The sequence below is a fragment of the Branchiostoma floridae genome, chromosome 2, assembly GCF_000003815.2.
Source record: "Branchiostoma floridae strain S238N-H82 chromosome 2, Bfl_VNyyK, whole genome shotgun sequence".
In the NCBI taxonomy this organism is placed as follows: Eukaryota; Metazoa; Chordata; class Leptocardii; order Amphioxiformes; family Branchiostomatidae; genus Branchiostoma; species Branchiostoma floridae.
In genome coordinates this window covers 6233900-6254400 of record NC_049980.1, presented here as the reverse complement: position 1 = coordinate 6254400, position 20501 = coordinate 6233900, and the positions used below count along the sequence as shown (strand labels likewise).

The window sequence follows — 20501 nt, the reverse complement described above, 5'->3', positions numbered from 1 at the left end:
AAAAAAGGAGTCGAAAGGACTACTCGACTACGGCAGTGCATGCTTGATGCTGCAGTGTAACTCTAGAGGATCCCCTAAAAATTCGGGGGCATCCCCAGTATCATCATCAATAACGTGACCGGCGTACACAATATAAATGCACGAGGATTACCGCACATCCCCTGCCCTACAGGCGGGACCACGGGGCTGTCTCCCCAGCCGCCCCGTACAGGCTCCCGGTAACTCATTTATCTCCGCATCGCCGGACCAGGCAGCCTGATAGATATCCAATACACTTGCCGAGAACCGTTATCTAATTCCTGCCTTCTCTCTCGTGCCAAATACAATCACCAACCGAGCAACGAGCCTAATGGAAGGCCGCGAAGACGGAATTCAAAAGCAATACTCGTCGCCAAAGAAAGTAGACCTCCAAGAAACACCCACTACATCAGCAACCAAGACGTAGTGCGCCTTGTGATCTCGGGAAGTGGAAGAAAAGGGTCCCGCGCTTCGGGATGAACGTTTGTTGAAGCGGCGCTGGCATTCATCTGGGCCGTAATTAGGCTGGGATCTTCCCGGAGCGGTCGGCAGGGAACCAGCGGACACACCGGCGGACTCACAAGCAGTCTCGCCCGCCAGTACACATCAGAGTCGTCCCGCTTCAGAAGCTGCGATGAATGAACATAGATGGGGGGCCAGCTAGCCAGGGTTTGGCACGGATTTACGCGCTGGTCTCCAGAGTTAAGCTACATTAAGGCGTGCGTAGATACAACTGATGAGTCGGGATCTGGTACGGCGACGAAGAAAAATTCGAGACGTCGTTTTTATGGCCTTAGGCATATGAGATGTCGAGATTGGGCGTGGAGGAGCGGAATTGCTTCTAAGATACGCTGATAGAAAGAAAAGGGAAATAAACTGCAACCCAAAACTAAGGCAGCACTGTTGTACATTCTGTATCGTCAGGCGTTGTCGTGTTTTAGTAATAACCTTGTAGTACAGCCAACATTAGATAATCATCTGAGTAATGAGGCTGTTGTAACGTGCTTGAGGCACATACTCGAACGCGGGACCCCCAATTTTGCGGTCCTTACGAAACAACTCCAAACAACTCCTTTCCCGCATTGGAACCATGGTCTCCCAGTTATCAACTAACGCTAGTTCACCTTTATCCGTTGGGTAACCTATATCCGTTGTTTTTCAAGACAGCGCATTTAGGAATAACGGATGTTTCAAATTGTAATATTTTCAAAATATAGCAGTTTGAACTCACATTTCGTCAGCATGATAGCCCTAAAAACCCTGATTGTGAAAGCAACGGATATAGGTTATCCCGCGGATAAAGGTGAACTAACGTTAAATTGGAACCAGGAGCTCAAATGTGAAACTGCTACCAATTGAGCTACAGGGACATCCCTTATTTTCGTTTGTCTGTTTCATTTTGTTGTGTAGTAAAAACAGAGATAAAAAGTAAGAAGACCTTTATTTTTGTTTTATGAATTGATTAGGATTTTGAAAGTACCTAAAGCATTTCAATTCCGATAATGGCATTCCGGCATTGTTCATATCATGGTTGAGGACAAATCGTGTGCAAGGTCATCTGTGGTTGGAACTTGGTCGGCGAGATCGCCAGCTAGTCTTTAAAAGTCGTTTGCCGAATATGCATCTTTAAACTATCACAGTCGGCAGAGTTGTTCGGATGTGATCAGAGAAGCGAACTGGAGTTGAAATGGATTACAGTACTAGTCTTCTCTCAACACAGCGCCGATATTGCTCGGGGACTAGTAGATGCCAAGTCGTGGGAATGTATTTTGAGAACGCCATTTGGTAGAAGGTTAGCCAAGAGTGTGTAACAGAGAGCTGATAGTGCCAAAGTGTGCAGCATTGTCGATCGGGATACTTTCGACACGGTTTCCGTGTTGATTGCGCGTGGCAACCCAAAATGGCCGATGTTGAGTGGAAGTAGTACTTGTAGCTCGCGTAGTTGAGAAGAAAATGGTGTCTAAAGTACTCTAGCTGCCGGGAAATGACACACAACTGCACACAACCAGTCCTCTAGTATACATTCGTGACCAACTTTCTACCAAATGACGTTCTTCAAATCGCACCCAATACTGGGGAAACCTCTGCACCGTGACGTGATTTCAAGGTGAAAGACATTTGATTGCTGTGTATAGGCTGCACTGTTGAAGGTAGCCGAACACAGTTTTCGGCCTATGGGGATTTCTTTAGTTAAGGGCCACGTCTGGCTTCGACGCGGTAAAATCATAGTACATTGCACTGGAGGAATACTAAACACGAATATGTTTGAGTTCAGGGTACAAAATACCCCCCCCCCCCCCAAAAAAAAAACTGTCTGCGTGTCGACATTTGGCGATCTCTTTGAAACGCCGCTCTGCGGAGGTCAAATAACTGCAGCCGGCTCACGCGAAAGACAAAACAGTTTTGTATTAAAGGCGCATCTACGCACGAAACCTTAACAATCCAAATCAGACAGTCTCAAAGTAGACATATTCCTTTACCACGCAGCATATCTGGCTGCCTCTCAAATAAGACTTTCTACCCAGTCTTCCACAATTTTATCCGTACCACTTGATGCATGCCCACGTCGCAAAATACTGTATTCTACTACCTTGAATATGGTTGGAGCACCAGAGAGTTGGCATCGGGGCCGTTTGAATACCCACGACTTTATCGCTTCAAAGATACTCGCCCAGGAGACGTGCGGCGATAGATTTTTTTAACGCTGACTGAGCGTGTCTTGATAGGCATTGAGCTACGCCAAGAGCTACTCGAATATGATTCAGAAAAGTTGTGTCAAAACGACTTTCATGCACTTTTGCCATGTGTTATTCTAGTTCACTCAGAGAATCAATGGTTACAGAGCATACGGGGAGACCATGGGAATGGATATATGGAGCTTAGCTATCAGCGGCAAGCAGAAATATATCGAACGACCTGTCCGCTTTTCAGCTGCAAGTATGGCTACAAGACTGAATTTTTGGCTAGGGCTCTAAGAAAGTGTGCAGTGGTCATAAAGGTGGCTTTGTACTACATACTATTTCATGAGCGGAAAAACATGGGTTGACTATTCATAGTCTGTAGTATTTGTTTTATTCACACTCGCTTTCTAAATTTAGTTAAAGAGTGCTGAACGGCGTCGACCAAAAATTTGAAAAATTGCTCAACGAATTTCACAGAGGACCAACGGTTACTTCAGCGGTTTCCCTTTTATGAGTTTTGCTGTCTTTTGTATCATACTTTTATATAATATATCATCCTCTAAATATCACCTCAAAAGTGACACAAATCCAAGTTACGTTTGTCCCAACATGGCTGACCTGCATAGCCTGTCCGTGACTAGCTATAGTATAGGTTTGCATCAGTTTTCGCTACTGTTGAATAGACCCACTCGTTACATGTAGTTCATTATCACCCCCCTCCCCATACAGTGTATAGAGGTCAGCAGTTGACCTCTTCACTACAGACTTGTGGTCGCGATTTGTGACGCCACGATAATGGATAATATAACGGCCAGTCGGCTCCGCAACAAGTCTTGGGCGGCCAGGAAAAAACACGGGGACGTTCTCAAAATGTCGAGCGTGTTCGATAACGAAAGTTCGTCGAATATCTGATTGCTGTATCAACTCTTTTCTTGTGCAACAAGACTATTTGAATAGAAATTCCTTTAAACTGATACACTCTACATATGTGACCTACAAGATGATGATAAACATTTGAGATGGTCCCTTATGCCACGGCAAATAGATTTAATGTATTACATCCCAGCGCAAATTGTGATTTTTGCCTCCTTTGGATAAAACACAAGAAATTTCTTTCCCCTCTGTTTTGAGAATACCTATAGAAGCTATACTTGTGAGTAAGCCATGAATGAAGTTGTAGATCTGAAATTATCTAGATAGTTGTTGAAATATTACTAGTGTGGTAGTCTTTTAGCTACCAACTTGGTAAGCCATACTAAGCTACCACACTAGTGTCACTTTCTATAGTTTCTTGAGCAGTCAGTAATAAAATGCACCATCTTTCGTCGCTTCAATTCTTCTTCCAACGTTTATAGTCTTTATTTTGAAAAAACTAGGCTTCTTGTTTTACTTCACGTATCTTGCTTTCTTTCACACTCTCTTGAATGAGCTTTTGAGTCTGCAGAGGACGTCATCCATAGAGTTGGTTTATGGTGGCCATATATGGTAAACTTGGTCGTGAACGGATCTGTAGAGCTCTCTAAACGGCCGCGTGTGATGGCGCAGAAATCAGACTCGATCTATCGCCACACAGGGGGGCCGACGAGAGGAGCTACCGCGCTTGGTAAAGTCGATCCCCACTTCCGAGCAAAACAAAGTGCACTTTCAATGACATTTCAAAGCCTACGGGTAGAAAACGTTGGCGTATCGTCTCTACCAAGAGAAAATATACATTTGTAAGGTAAGATTCAAGTTGTGGTAAAATGCTACAATTGCGAACTGGAATATGGAAGTGATAATTAACGCTGTCTATGTCGTTAGTGCATACACAGCTACAAATCTACGTACAGCTTTCGCGTAACGTAAGTTCTTAATGTTTCATCTAGAAGAGTCCGCAGTTTTTGCCCTGTCCCAAATATACCGTTCAAACAATCAATGCAAACCTCGTAGGTTTTCATATAGGGCAAACACTGCGTTGTGAATCAAAGACAGAACTATCCATGGAAAATTGCCATCACCGGCGACCTTCTACCCCCATGTCCTATAGTAGACTTAAATTCTGCATGGGAGAGTGCTTCGCGGGTCCGGGAATAGACAAAAAAAAGTCCGTGGCGCACAGTTAGCTAGCTAAGGCTGTGTCTGCCTGGGGTTGTTTTAAGGTACAGGTCCGGATCTGAACACCATGGTGTGTACCTGTACCCGAAAAAATAACGTTATGTCAATTCCCATGAAAAGACGTCATGTGAATTTATCTCTAGAGAGGACAGTTGGTCACATTTTTAAACTGGGGCCCGGCCGGGCAGCTTTCGGGAACGATAAGAATGATATAAAAGACATCAAAGTACACAGAACGTAATAAAAAGAAGAGTAGTGGGCATGATTTTTTGTATTTGTACATCTCTATTTTTCGTCTACAAAACAGCCCGACCTGGCCCCGGTTTAGAATAACTGATACAGCTTCTTTAGGTACAGGTGCAGGTACAGGACCTATACCTGTACCCGTAACCGTACCTGAATTCTTGCTTTGGTACACATCCCTATAGCCAGGACAATGTATGCTGCCGGGCCCATGACTCCCATTAATAACTGTACAGCCAACATGCATTTCCGGTGGTTTTTTACCGGCACCCACCCCTAGTCCGAACCTGTTCCTGGACCAGCACCTTGACCTGAAACCGTACCCGAATTTTTCCTTTGGTACACAGCCCTAGCTATAGTCAGGACTCTGTATGATGCCGGGCCCATGACTCCCATTAATAACCGTGCAGCCCACATGCATTCCCGGCGGTTTTGTACCGGTACCCACCCCTAGTCCGAACCTGTATCTGGACCAGCACTTGGACCCGTAACCGTACCTGAATTTTTCGTTTGTTAGACAGCCCTAGCTATAGTCGGGACTCTGTATGCTACCGGGCCCATGACTCACATTAATAACTGTACAGCCCACATGCATCCCCTGCGGGCACGTTACCCTCGGGGATTACCCACCGCCAATGGGACGTGATCCTCTGTTTGGCCAGCCGATCGAACCGCGGGCCGCTAAAAGTATCCGGCTTACCTCCATCGCAAACACGCCACGCACACACACCCTTCATATATCAGCGTTTGCGACATCTAAAGGGGGTTTTACGACAGACGTTTGTCATCATGCCGTATGATGGCATTGCTTACAGCTACCCGTATTTCAGCACCAAGGCTATAAGAAGCCGTGACTGAAAATTGATGGTGTAGTTGTGAACTGCTCCAAATGTGAGCAGACGCCCCTCGATGGCCTAGCGTTTCTACTTTACATAGATTAATTGAAAGATAAGCCGACGGGAGGACCAAACAGGCCGACCCCGTTTCGTTCCTCGGGTTGTGATAACTGCGTCCTGCGGCCAGTCCACCCCATTCAAGGCATAACAGGTGGGCGGAGAAGTTAGAACTAGAAGGAGCCGTCTAACCAAAAGGCGCTATGCAGATTTTGAGCAGGCCAAAAGGGGGTTGTGTAACCATTCCTAAATCGTTCAGTAGTACACCACGAAAAGATATTGAAAATGTCCAAATTTTGCAAATTCAATCAAGAGACCTTGTCCACAGAGAATTCCTCCCCACAGCAAAGCTTGAATACAAAATTATCAATTTCCCCACCATATGCATGGCTCGAAATATCTTTTTGGGGATACCTGTAGATGCAACGGTGCACCAGCCTTAATGAATTAGCTATACAGCTCCGATTTGGGGCGCACAATTTTGGATGCACAATTCATTTGCACAAAAGTGCAATATATTGCACCCAGTTGGATCGTGTGGCGCAAAGGTAGGGTGACTGGCCCAGAACCTAGGGGTCCTTTGTTAGAATCCCATGAATGCTTCTATGCTGTCCATATTCCTCACTTCCTAACTTCACTCAGGTGAAAAAATGATAATGAGTACCTAGCTTCGACCAGGGACGTCTCTCAGGTAGGACGTTAAATAGAGCTCTTGTGTTTGAGGAGATCCACACCTAGAGCATGTTAAAGTACCCACCACACATATCGAAAGAGTAGGGGTCCTTACCGGTGTGAGTGAATCAGTTAAATCTGTCCGTATATGCAGTTCTTACTCTTCAGTACAAACTTAATGTTTTGCCATGGGGCGGTTGAAGCCTACCTCACATTCCCAACCGGGTGCCCGGCCGGGCAGCTCTCGGGAATAAAACGTATGATATAAAAACACCAAACTACACAAGACGTCAAGAGAATAGTCGTTTGTGTATATTTTGACATATGCATTTCTATGTTTGTTTCCACAAACAGGCCTGCCGAGCCCCGGCTTGGAAATGTGACTTTACCCTTACCGGGTATGCAATACAAGTAAAGAGCCCCGAATGTATGTCTACGAGTGGTCTCTTGTTGTATGTGCGGATGTGAAGTGAATACTCACCGCTCTGTACGTTCTCTTCTGCCCCGCGTGTTTGGGTGGTCTGCCCTCCCCCTCCGGAGCGCTGACGTGCATGTTGTAGATAATACTGAAGAAGTCCTCCACCACAGCCACGCGCTTGAAGCCTTGTCCAGTCTTCACGTCCTGTAAATACATAAAAGTTCGCAAGATTTCACCGCTACGTGAAATATGTATTTCTAACGATTGAGTTTGTTCAATGAAGGGGCATTGAACTAAGTTGATAGAAATTATTTGGTAGGAGATAGCGGTAAGCACTGGTTTCGGATGCTTTTTATTTGCTATGGGATAGGCCTGGACAATGTGGTACTGCACTCAAGGTAGTAACTTTTATATCTTAACAGTGCCACATGCAAAATATAGACAGAAGGTAAAGGTACCCATCTTTACTCCAGGGTGAAGTAACGAAGGTCGTGTAAAGTGCATTTCCCAAGGACACAAGCCACAACGGCGGGGGCAAGTGTCGAATTCAAATTTGAAGACTTGGGGATTGGGCACAGAAGGTTCTGCCATAAATGCATAATTCCGGATTCTCGACTTTCTTTGAAATCATCTTTAGTATTCTAAATTCCTAATCATTTCAGAGGGGTAGAGAAAGACAGAGAGAGAGAGAGAAAGGGGAGTAATATGCATAGGGAGGGGAGGGAAATAGAGAAATAGAGAGAGAGAGGAAGAGAGAGAGAGACAGAGAGAGAGAGAGAGAGAGAGAGAGAGAGAGAGAGAGAGAGAGAGAGAGAGAGAGAGGTGAAGTGCATATGGAGAGAGAGAAGACCAACAGTATCATTTTACATCAGAAAAGGATATGTGCAGTCCAGTATGCCAATTACAAGGTAACAATATTTTCTCACAACATTTCGTATCCTCTATGCTAATTCACAATTCTCTAACCCTTTGGATGTCGATATATGAAACACAGCTCAGGCTATTCTTGTTGGCACCTTTATCATGATTCAGGCGAATACAGGAGTCTGCCAAGTTCATGGATCAATTAAAACTGCCCCTGGCTTATAAGATGTTGGTCAGAGGTCGCGAAGCACAGTCATCTAGGAATGCCCATAGTCCTATGTGGCGACCTTAGGTCACCCATTTGTCTTTGGAACGAGTTTTTTTCATTCTTACGGAGACACATTCGTTTTTAATCCATCCCACACTACCCGGCAAAATAATCATCAAAAAAAGAAAGCGATTTTGATCGAGTTCTAGCTCACCGAAGAGCTAGTCTTCCACTGGTCATGACAGAGAGGTAAGACGCTATGTACGGTATTTATAGGTTAATTGTACGGGGAAATTCCCCTTGCTCTTTTCGACAAACACAATGAAGAGTGGACCACGGCTTAACGTCCCGTCCTGAGGAATGCAACCATTTCCGGTAGCGTAGCAACGACCTCACGACTTCTAGTTCCAGAGGCATTGCCGCTAACCATTGGACTACGCACATTTCCTCAATAGTTTTCAGTACTGCTCAGAAATTCTCAATATTGATCACAAAAATTGATATTTTCCTGAGCTGTTCTGTATTTGACACCCCCGTTTCTCCCTATGCCGTGTTTTTGAGAGCCAAACTGAAACCGACCCTCCAATCTTGTCGGCTCCCTCCTACTTTAATACCGTTAGGCCTATTGTGACACCGCACGGTAGATGAGAAATCGGCGGCGGCACGCGCCCAAGTTCCGGTCGGCCACCCATGAAATCAGGCAAAGACGGTACAAGCTGAAAATGTGCCCCTTGGACCTGGCAGTGGGCGGATTTAAGTGTTGGAGCGATCGCCCGGACACGCGGGGCATCCCTAACGAGGGGTCGGTAAGTGGTCGGTGTGACCCGAGCTGTACACAGGTCACGGTCGACCCCGAGTGGTGAACGTACGTACGGGTGTGTCGTGGGGAGATGACAATCAAGTGAACGTGATATGTAGCATTTACCTCCGTCAAACGGAGGTATTGTCGCCTGGGTACTACCCGGGTAGTAGTTCGCTCCTATGTTCGCTTCTGCTGGAACAGCAGTAAAGCGACTGTATATAGTGCATAATGAACATCAGAGCTAGAAGCGACTGTATATAGTATATAATGAACGCTGGAGGGAACTACTTTCCGGATGGTACCTAGGCTAGTTGTATTGTAGTGACTACTGCTTGTTTGTAACGGAGATAGATAACGCCTGAATTGATTATTTTGGTATTTAGTTAGTGGGTAGGTCTTTGTAAGACATTGGAGTGGTTGTGTTATAGGTCTAGCGGCGTGTTGTGGTACTGCAGCAGAATGTCTGGTTTTCATACCTAGAGTGACTAATCATAATTCTAATCATTATTGTGAAATTTGCATGGCATTCCGATAGTAACCGTCATAAGGTCAAGGATAACACACATTTGATTAAGAACACAACGACATCGCCAATGTGCCGCTGTTGCATACATGGACAAAAGGGGTAATCCCTATGTCCTCCACATCCAAATTCTCCCAGTGTACAGGACAATGAGCTGCACAGTAAATAGGCTTTCTGCCGTGTGCACATGTGCGACCGAGATATGTCTAAACCATCAGACGTGGTTGAGAAAAAGACACTGGTCCTGTGACGTCATCTAATTCCATTTTCGACGGACGGGACAAACCATTTGGCTTTGGGGACGTTCTTTCATTTCCACTTTGTGTCACCTTTGGGCCGGTAAGGATGCAGTTAAGTTGCAGGGCAAAGTTCTACGTGCTTGTATACAACCATTGGTCGGGAAAGAGATATCGCGTCATCTGACAACAACTGCAATTAAAGAGAAATCCTCCCCATATAATACAGTGGACTAACCCTTACAGCGCCCAAAAGTTATGTGAGTTTAACATACTGAGAGGGCCATTCTTCCAACTGAAAGAGTTATTCTTCCAACATTCGAGACAGAGAAGACAGCTGCTATGTACCGCATTTTCAGGGCAAAAACGCCTAGCTCTTTTCGCAAAGCACAACTAACAGTGGACAACATCTGAACGTCCCGTTCTAAGGACTGCACCCCCCCCCCCCCCTTTCCAGTAGCGTGCATGTCGAGTGAGTGACACAACCGGGATTCGAATCCAAGCCTTCTTAGTCCAGAGTCAGGGCCGCTAACCACTAGACTACGCACTCTACGCTGCTAATCAGACTTGCATTAGTGTACAGAAACTTCAGATTCTCTCTGTGACACAAAATCTAGTAAATTCTACTCGTATTACCCCCACACTGCGCTGATATTTTATCCGAAATAACCGCCTCCGGTGCCTTGAGTTTCTAACAGTAACACGTTCACTGTTAGTAGGCCCGGGGAAATCTATGCCGTGTTTCAAGTTACGTCCTGAAAAAAATACGGTACGTAGGTATACGTAAGGCTTCTCTCTTTTTTTAGATTTCAGCAGACGTGATCCAACAAATACAACTTAAGTTTAACTGTGAAAAACTAAAATGCATCAGGCCACTGGTATTTTCAACACCATATTCTAATTATGCAGACATACGTTTTACAAGCAAAGTTTTCTACTGGGAAGAACGTGCTGAAAAAGAATTCTACAAGACTTTTATCATTCAAATCGAAGAAATAAGTCCCTGTCAGCGATAGACCCCCCAAAAAGGCTAGAATAGGCTTACGTCACATTTCCTACCCGGGGCCCGGCCGGGCTGTTTAGGGAAACGAGAAATTAAAAAGTTTATGCCAATGAATATGCACAATGCATGCTGTTGAATTATTTCTTGCCGTTTCACGATTCTGTCGTCTTTTTATATCGTGCATTTCATTCCCCCAAGCTGTCCGGCCGGGCCCCTTTGTGGAATTGTGACGGTAGGTCTTTGCTGGAGTCGGTCGTGAAACACAACAGTTTTACCCCAGGCCTTAGCTGTACAGTAGCGGTACTGGCGTGCTGAAACCCCGCCAAGTCTGGATTTGAACTACGGTAATGCCGTTCACGCCGTCGTGCCTTTACGGATTCACCTCATGCTCTGCATGGGGGAAAAGTGTGCTCAATCGCCGGGGATCTTGATAGCACTGTCCTGCGGGCGGCTCGCGTTTTTTTCCGCCGCCAGTCAAAGGCGAGCAGGGTTGAAGGGCCGGGGCTGATGAATTATTCATCGGGCAGGGTCCTGCTCTGATCCGCCACAAATTGGCTGCTGCCTCCTGGAAATGTCCGTGCGGATTCGGAGGGACTCACGGGGAGGTGGGCTGAAATCGCCCCCATCCATTCATTAGTGATAGGACATCGCGGCGTTGGTATAACTGGCTAGGGGAGTACAGGGGTGGGTACCGGTACAGAAAATGCAGGTACAGGTCTGGACCGGTCCAACAAGAAAAACCGGTACCGGTACACCGTACTACTGGTACCCATACCTACCCCCATCTGCTCATAACTGAGAGGACGTCGCGGCGTTTGTATAACTGGCTAGGGGAGTATAGGGGTGGGTACCGGTACAGAAAATTCAGGTACAGGTCTGGACCGGTCCAGCAAGAAAAACCGGTACCGGTACACCATACTACTGGTACCCATACCTACCCCCATCTGCTCATAACTGAGAGGACATCGCGGCGTTGGTATAACTAGGCTAGGGGAGTATAGGGGTGGGTACCGGTACAGAAAATTCAGGTACAGGTCTGGACCGGTCCAACAAGAAAAACCGGTACCGGTACACCATACTACTTGTACCCATACCTACCCCCATCTACTCATAACTGAGAGGACATCGCGGCGTTGGTATAACTAGGCTAGGGGAGTATAGGGGTGGGTACCGGTACAGAAAATTCAGGAACAGGTACCGTTCAGGTCTAGAGGATCAGGTTCCGATCCGAACCTGAACCTGGACCTATAATTGTTTGTGAAAACTTTTGAACGAGCAATGGTCCAATTCTCTACAAATGTATCTGTTCGGCGGAGTAGCCGACTCCCACTGGCATTTTAGAATCATGTCTTCGTGTAAACTCTTTTAGTTTGAACTTGCTAGAAATGACTTCGCTCTTGTTATTTTCATCACCCGCCCAAACGTGTAAAATCTGGTCATCTTCTACTCGGTCCAAAACCTCTTCATGAGTTTTGCCGAGACAGAACGAGTAAAACTGGCAATCCAAAACATTTCACCAGTTTAGTGTCATGTTTGGGACGACTTGGCATTAGTTGCAGTTGAATACTGTTATTCCATTTTTCATGAAAGCCACAAGCACATTTAGCAAGAACATTCTGAACAACAGAGCGCTACTTGAGTCGACAATTTAAGCTCAGAACCAACGGCGAGACATTAGTTGTAGTTACATTTTCTGTTATTCAATGCTCCGAAATAAAGTCACGACTACTGACACGAGTATCTGACAAGCATACTCTAGCAACAGAGAACAATACTCGAGTTGACAATAGTTGAGCCCGAAACCACCTGTGGATATCAGCAAAAATATCGTGTGTCGTAAGGCAAGCCCTGTCCTTGGTGCTGAACTAACACCAGAGCTTTTCACACCCACTACAACATGTAACTCTACTTTATCTTTATCCGTTGGGTAACCTATATCCGTTGTTTGTAGAGACAGACGTTTAGTGATATCAAATGGACTGCAATATTTTTGATAGTCTAATAATTAATTTGAAAATATAGATATTTCAATTTGAAAACACCGACCATCTATTGATATCTCTAGATAACACGTTTTAAGAAAAACAACGGATATATGTTACCCCACGGATAAAGGTGAACTAGCGTTTCACGGTACGAACATGGTGATAACCACACAGTTATGACGATAGCAAACTGAAAAGCTGCATTTTTTTCCACCAAAGCCTTATGACTTCGTCTCCTGTGTTCTAAGCGCGTTTTGATGTGGGAGACTTTAATCAGCGTTGTCTTGCCCCCGCATATATATGTACAGAACATGCAAATTAGCTACCATGTGCACGTAGGGTTATTGCATTTTAATCTAGGGGAGGGACCGTCTTAATGAAAATGTATTAAGAAGTATACTCGAAGTAAGCAAAGAACGGTGAGACATTGCCGAGAAAATTAGACATACTGTCTTCGTTAATTCGCAAAGAAATAAAGAGGGCATATCCTCTTGAACATTTTGCAGTGTCACAAAATCTATCGGTGGAGCTCGAGGGTTCAACCAATGGAAAATACGCGCTGTTGTTTGGGTTGAAGGCGACAATGCAACTGGTTTTTAATGAGACACCTGTGTGACTGGAGTGCCTATTTGGCATGAGATTTCAGGAGAAGTCAAGCGATGCTACGTGGTATTTTCCTTTACAGGGCTGTGTAAAAGGGGCGGAAATGAGAACCGTGAAAAAAAAAGCGTGATCCAAGGCATGTAACGACTCGCGTACTGTAACAATGCCTCATGACTAAAGTCATAAACTGCGGCAGACAAATCTTGAGGTTGTTGCACTCGGGATTCAAAAACCAAACGTAGTAGGAAATCCTACGAAAAATATGACCGTCCGTCAAGTATAACGGGGTAGAGAGATCTTTTCAAAAAGAAAATGTAGAAAGAAAGTCAAACCTCTCAAATTACTTATCAAGCTTTTATTTCGCTTCAATCTATTCATGTCTTTCAATCCTCTTGTGTACCATTGTTTTGAGTGCCCTAACAGCATAAATTTGCAATAAAGTTATCATCTGAAATCGAGAATATCTTAAATCAACAATCATAACTTCCTCCTGTAAAGTCGATGTAACACTTATTAGTTCTTGTTTAAAAATGATATTTCAGCACATTGCAAAGCGTAGCACGATTAAGAACAGAATACAACTGTTTTTTACGTATCTTTGACTATAGGATGACCTCAAGCCATCTATATCAACGCCGTTTGACTTTTCCACTAGATAGCTTCAAACGTTTTGCTGTCAGATGTGCAAAGGTCCTTCAGTGTAATAAAACCAGCTGCTGCCGCGCCGAGTGCCTGCAAAGCTGTTTTTTTAAAATCAAGTACAAAAGGAGCCTGTATATTAGCATTATTGCGGATGATATGTGGTCCATACAAATAATACCAATCGTTCTGATATCATTATTGAAATTAGTATGTCACATCACGATCAAAGCCTCGAAAGTTACACATATCATTGTTATCTACACAACATTACCATCAACTCATATCTATACAAACAATTTATACATGTGCGTAATTATAATACCAATGAAACTAGCTCCAGGTAAAAGAGTTTAAGAGAATCTTGTTTACAGCTGACTTGAAAGTGTTCACGTTAGGTCTTGCTGGAAACACTGACACTGGATGTGAATTCCAAAGCCTGCTACGCTGAAGGTGGTTTTACCGGCTATACAGATACAGATACAAAAACAAATGTTTTGAAAAACAACAGAATTTACAAAGGGGGTTGCAAGTCCGTTCTATTCCAATGTCTAGAAGTGGAGTTTGGGTGTTTCACATATTGAAATTTGAGAGGAAAAATGGCAAAAACTAATTGGGGCCGGGGATAGGGTAACGCTATCACTTCATTTTGTTTGTAACAAAATCGCAGGGCGCAAAGATCAACGTATACATGTATTCAATCCCAGTAGCTCTTTTACAGGGGCATTGGCGTCGACAGGAAAATTAAAAACGCAGATTGTGATCGGGGATCGCTTTTTAATTGCAACCGGATAGTCATTTTAACAAGCTGGGCGTAATTGCCCGCGCGAAACAATAGTTAGAAGACGCGTTATGACTATTTGGAAATAACCGAGCCCTGAGTAGTCGTTACAGGGACGGTACAAAAATATTCAGTACGGAGGTTGTTTGGTGGTAGTCTGGTTCCAGTTTGGACAAAATCTTTGCATTATGCAACGAGGTATATGTCAACATTATGTTTTCTTGTGCGTTTTCACGTATCAGTCTTGAAAATATCTCTTGGTCCGCTTTAAATTGTAACGTATCATACCCTGTAACTTAAAACGAGTTGTCCCTACTGTAATCAATGCATTGCTCTCGGCAGCCAATCAGAAGTGGCGAGAGCCGGGAACCACCTGAAGCTTTCTCCTCGCGCTCTCCCACCACCATGGCGGCCATGCCGTCCCGGGACGGACGAATTAGCCGCCATCGATTGAAGCCAAATTATCTGGACAGTACGCCCAGCTGTCCCAAAATAAGAGATGTACAGAAAAGCCATGACTTAGCTACGGTTACACGCCATGGGTGCGAAGTGTCCTGGTTTGAAATTGGATCCACGAGTGCGGGATGAAGCAACAGAGAGAGACGGTCCCACAAAAAAGGGATAGCAGTAATTACATCGCCCGTCCTTCTCTCTATTTCTCATTCAACTGACTCAAACACAATCAAATTGCTGTGAATGTCATTTAATGTCAGGAATCTACACAGTGACGGTTAGCTCTATCGTTTTGCAGCCCAACACGCTTCACTCCACAGAGCTGTGTAAAGGGTTTGTGGGCTCGAAGTTTCAGCCAACATGGCCTCCCGAAAACAACGATTTTCCCGCTTGCGTTGAAGGAAGGACGAGGTGACACCAGCTATAGCACCCTCCCCGTTGGCTTCATCATGGGCCATTGTTCTTCTTCGTGTATGAAAGCATAATTTCTTAATTGCTTGCTGTGGTGTACAGCATGGGATAGAGCACATGCCTTGTCATCATTCTCTGTCTTTACCACTCACGTTTCAACATCATGTTGCCGCCAGGGGACTATTCATCGAGGGAACTTGCTGAAAGCTCGCGTTCAAGCACACGCCTCTCAGAGACAAAAATCAAATCTGGCAAATTGTATAAATACAGACGAAAACTTTATCTTAAAAAGTACTTTGGTGGGGGGGGGGGGGCAGTTGAAATGCCTCTCTGTAAAATAGACTGTAGCAAAGATAGAAGATGTCCCAGCACGAGAAATGCAAAGTAATCGATCTTTCCAGAGCGACTAAGTACGTGTAAAATCGCCAATTTTCATTTCTACTTCGGCAGCGCCGCCGAGAAAGAAATCATGTTTAGTGTGTGGAAAGGTCCCTCAATTAGAGTCATGGCACCTGGCGGAGTGTCCTGTTTTGCATATATAGGACCGGGAATAGGGAGGGGAATTATGGCCCGAGGAGGGGGAAAAATTTAGCTCTATTGATTGATTTGCCAATTAGGTGTGTGAAAAGCAGTTACATTGGAAATAAACCGCACTAGGATGGAGAGTGACGTTCGCTCGAGGGCTGAGGAGAGCCGTCCGATTTGCAATGGCGGGCATTCAACTTGTGGGAGCGGCACACGGGACGCAAGTATGGCCGCCCGCCAGCCCTGTACACGGGAGGCTGGGAGGAGACTTAATTCCCGTACGCCTACAAACCGGCCGGCTTGGTAGAATATCTAAATCGATGGGAGGGCTGTAAAAACGATCAGTTAACATACCTGATTTTTCACAGGAACGTAGAGGATCCCCTTCTTGTTCGGTGAATCGTTGTTGTTTCCCATAGGGGACAGCACGAACCCTTTGGATTTCACCCAGAAGCGGAACTTAGCGTTGTCGGTGGTGGGCTTCTCGTCGCCCGAGAGGTACCGCATGATGCGCCGGTACTTTTTCCGGGTCACCGTTTTGGTCTTGCCGCTGTCGCCGTATGTCTGGACGGCCCATGTTTGAAACTCACGGTACATGTGCTCCCGTTGGGACTTTCCTCCGTCCCGTTGTTGTGTCTCCACTGTCCCGGCTGCGGACATCTTGTTTCGGCTCGCTAGTGTGTTCCCTCGTACGGTCGAATTTGGAATAGAACTTCCCAACGCGTGGGACGGGGTTCTAATATTCTTTTCGAATACCGTCCCGAACGCAATGTGGCAATAACAACAACCAAAAAAGGAGAGAACCCTACGCGCGAGAAGGCTTGCGCTGTCAGACCGGCGCTGGCAGGCTCAGGTGTTTTGAACCCTTCGTCCTGCAAAAAGGTTCAGGTGGGCGAATATATCCTCATCAGTTGTCTGGGGCGAAAAATTCCAGGCGCGGGTTGGCTGGGCCGGGGCGGGGCACGCATCACATTTACCTCTTGGAGCTCTTTTACCTCCACATCCCGGGCCGCGCAGGAGTGGAATTTCTAATTGGTCTCCTCAGAGCGAAGCACACTCCTTGATGTGCGGGATACCAAGTATTTTCTAGGCTGTTAGACCACCTGGAGCCCCGGACAGAAAAGAAAAAAGACAAATATTTTCAATCATGTAGCACCGGGCAAATAAAAGTATGACAAAAATCAGCGAGAAGAAAAACAAGGGCATTCAAAAATTCTACAAGGGTATAATAACTTCAAACGGCGATTAAACCACAAGTGCAGCTAACGTTATATCCTATAGTGTGGCTTGAATTAAATTGTTTTGTTTTTATCGGCAGGATGTATTTGACATCAACATCGGGATACAATATATCAAGGCCACTGAAATGATTTCCAAACCAATACCGGACATACAGCAAATTGTCCCAGTTTGTCTTTCCTGCAATATCGCAAATTAAAAAAATCTGGAAAATCACCTGAATTGATTCAAAAGTTATATGTGTGTGACTCACGAAAGAACGAATTTCCGTTTTATCAATAAAACATGCAACACGTAGGCAACACTTTTCCAAGAAATAAAACAGGTAGAAAAATGGGAATAGAGATACACGATGTGCCAAATTTAATGAAAATCTATCCATAGATTCTAAAGTTATGTTACGAATATAAACCAAATTCTCGACGAATGTAGCCTATATGTATAACGTTATACAACGATGTTGCATATGGGCCCTCCCATTGAAGTATAGTAAATGGGGGCAGAGCCGCAGCTTGCCAGTCACTAAGGAAAAAATCGTTAGAGGTAGTCCCTACTTCTTTCTCCTGACCGCAGCTTATAGATATACAGTATAAAAGAAGACTTATGCGTAGCTTAGCGCAAGGCAATGCGGGACAGTGTAGTAAAGGGAGCTTGCCGTGGCGTGGTGTAGAATACAGACGATACTACTTGCCGATGCGGCATACTTTTGTACGGGGCGCGTGCAGTGAGGGTCACAAGTAGCTAGAAAATCGTTAAAGCTCCGCGCAATGGGGACTACTATTATTCTGAATAGGCGGAGATGCCGCTATCCCAGGCCACCACCAGAAAGCCTCAAAATTACCCACGGCCATCGACTCTCTCTCAGCAAAAATGGTTCCGCGATTTGGGGCCCGCAAGAGCCGTGGAGAATATACGAGTGAGGCGTCGATGCGAGACGCTCTATCAGGCATGGTCCGAGATGGGAATCTTTGCAAAGCCCGGCCGAGAGTGCTTTGATATAAATCAACCTCGCACGTAACGTTAACGCGGGAACATGCGAGGGCCCGGGCCGACCTTCTTCGCATCTCCGTCTGAAAACAAACTCATAATTTCGGCCAGTTTTGCCGGGAGTGTATCAAAGAATGGGCGGTGGGTATAATGATTACTACTCTGATTGCACGACCTGTAACATTCGCGCAAGAAAAGTACGGGGTTCTTTGCAAAGGAAAAACACATTGCAAACGGTAACTTGATATGCGTGGTGGTTCTATACCACCACAGCAAGGGAATATATAGCCTATCTTTATGGACGAATCTTTGCGAGGTAGAAGCCAAATTTGCAAATCCGTGGTAGGAGAGCTAGTGTGGTGATGTCGGGAGAGCGTTGAGATTCTCCGAGTTGACAAAAATCGGGGACTGGTTGCAAATTATCGGCGATATTGGTGATGGTAGTGGGAAACCGTGCCGAGCAGAATGCGTTTTACAGATAAAACAGGGACTGGAGGATCTCTTGAAGCTTGGCGGCGATTGTCTGTTTGCTGACGATAAGGGTACCAGTTCTGGCAGCTTCATTCGGGCAAACCACTAGCTATAGTCCTGCATAGGGGTGGGTACCGGTACGGTGTACCGGTACAAAACCGTTTTTTCTCATTGGACCGGTCCAGAAAAACCGGACCTGAAAAAATTCGGTAGACCGGATGTTGGACCGATTGGAAAAGGAACAGATTATATGATCAGGACTTCACACGTTTTGGGACTTACCTGTCGAATTTGCAAAGAAAATAGCAAGAGCGAAGCATAGTTCATTTCTACAAAGTTTTACAGTCAATCATAAAGAGGCAGTTACTCTTACAGGATTTTAGAACGCCAGTGCAGTGTGATTCAAATAGTCCACGAAACATACTTCTTTGTAGCGACATGGACCACTGTTTTGAAATCGTCCATTCACGTGTTTTCTCACACTGGATGCGGTCCAGGTTCAGATCCGGACCTGGACCTGATCCTCTGGACCTGAACCGGACGTGGACCTGAATTTTCTGTACCAGTACCCACCCCTATACTCCATACATTCGAGTTTTCTTATAAGGCCACAGCAAGTAAATTTTATGGATGACATCAAGCGCTCATTATTTTTCGCCAGATTTCAGAGTTTTTTTTTTTCTTCTTTGGGGATGGTCAACATGAAGATACCGAAATATGGAGAAATAGATCGTGTTGTAACCTAATAATTGCACTTATAGAAGTGACATTAATAAAGTAGCCATGACCGTAGTTACAGAAACGAAACTGGTTGGGTAGTTGTAAAAGTAGCACCAATATATGCACGTGAAAGCCATTGGTGTAGTTGCCAACTTGTATTAACGCAATGCCAGTATACCGCAATAGTGTCACTTTTACTACACTAGTTCACTTCCTGAATATACAGGGATGAATGCGTTGTTGGCTGTGATGCGATTTTGTCCCTTTGATTCTTCTTACAACGTTTATGGTGTCTCTTTAAAAAGTTCACTATGTTGTGTTTTTTGTTATTTTTTCATCCTATCTCATTAATTTTGCAGCCTGCATAGGACATCCTTCTACGCAGGGACATCCAACAGCCAAACTGCCTGTTTGGATGTGCCCTGCTCTTTCAACCATCACTCTTCGTTCCTGTGGACACCCCCCCCCCCCAACCAGCTGTCAGCCAATCAGAGAATAGGCTTTCCGTATTTAAAAGCTGTATCGCATGTATAAGAGTAGTAGTAGGCATCCTTCCATAAGAGTATAAGAGTAACCTCATTAATATTCATAAGCAGGGCGGTCAAGAACTAAGGGTGACGGTTGAAAGAGCCGGGTACATCCAGACAGGCAGTTTGGCTGTTGGATGTCCCTGCGTAGGAGGATGGCAGAGGATATCTCTCCATGAAATTTACTTACTGTGGCCTTACAGAAATCACGATAAGGTCATGTTGATTATGATTACATGGATAGCATCCTCTGGGAACCCTAAAATTGATGCGATCGTTCAAGTAAATAAAGTTTTGCACCCAAAATAGTTGTCTTCAATATGAAATCTAAGTGGTCAGCAAGTTTGAACAAATGACTGAACACACAGAGTATGGTTAGCCTGGGTACCATACGGATAGTAGTTCGCTCCTATGTTCGCTTCCGTCTGGAGACTTGCGTATTCAAACCGTTTGGTGGTAACGTCAGTTAATGAGCGAACGTAGGAATGGGTTCTTGAGCGCTTGT

At 45.0% G+C, this 20501-nt stretch overlaps 1 protein-coding gene across 3 annotated transcripts in view; it reads right to left on the bottom strand.

Annotated features, from left to right (window-relative positions):
- Positions 1 to 17198, bottom strand: part of LOC118410195 (nucleolar protein 4-like) — a 75729-nt gene extending 58531 nt beyond the window's left edge. For 2 of the 3 annotated variants that reach the window (XM_035811742.1, XM_035811744.1), the window contains exons 1-2: positions 16407 to 17193; positions 7083 to 7223 (exon numbers count right to left, since the gene is read on the bottom strand). In XM_035811742.1, the coding sequence (XP_035667635.1) occupies positions 7083 to 7223; positions 16407 to 16712 (447 nt within the window). In that variant the 5' untranslated portion in view covers positions 16713 to 17193. Of the gene's footprint in view, positions 1 to 7082; positions 7224 to 16406 lie in introns of all 3 variants that reach the window. The other variant, XM_035811743.1, reaches the window with a different exon arrangement.
- Positions 17199 to 20501: the final 3303 nt, after the last annotated feature.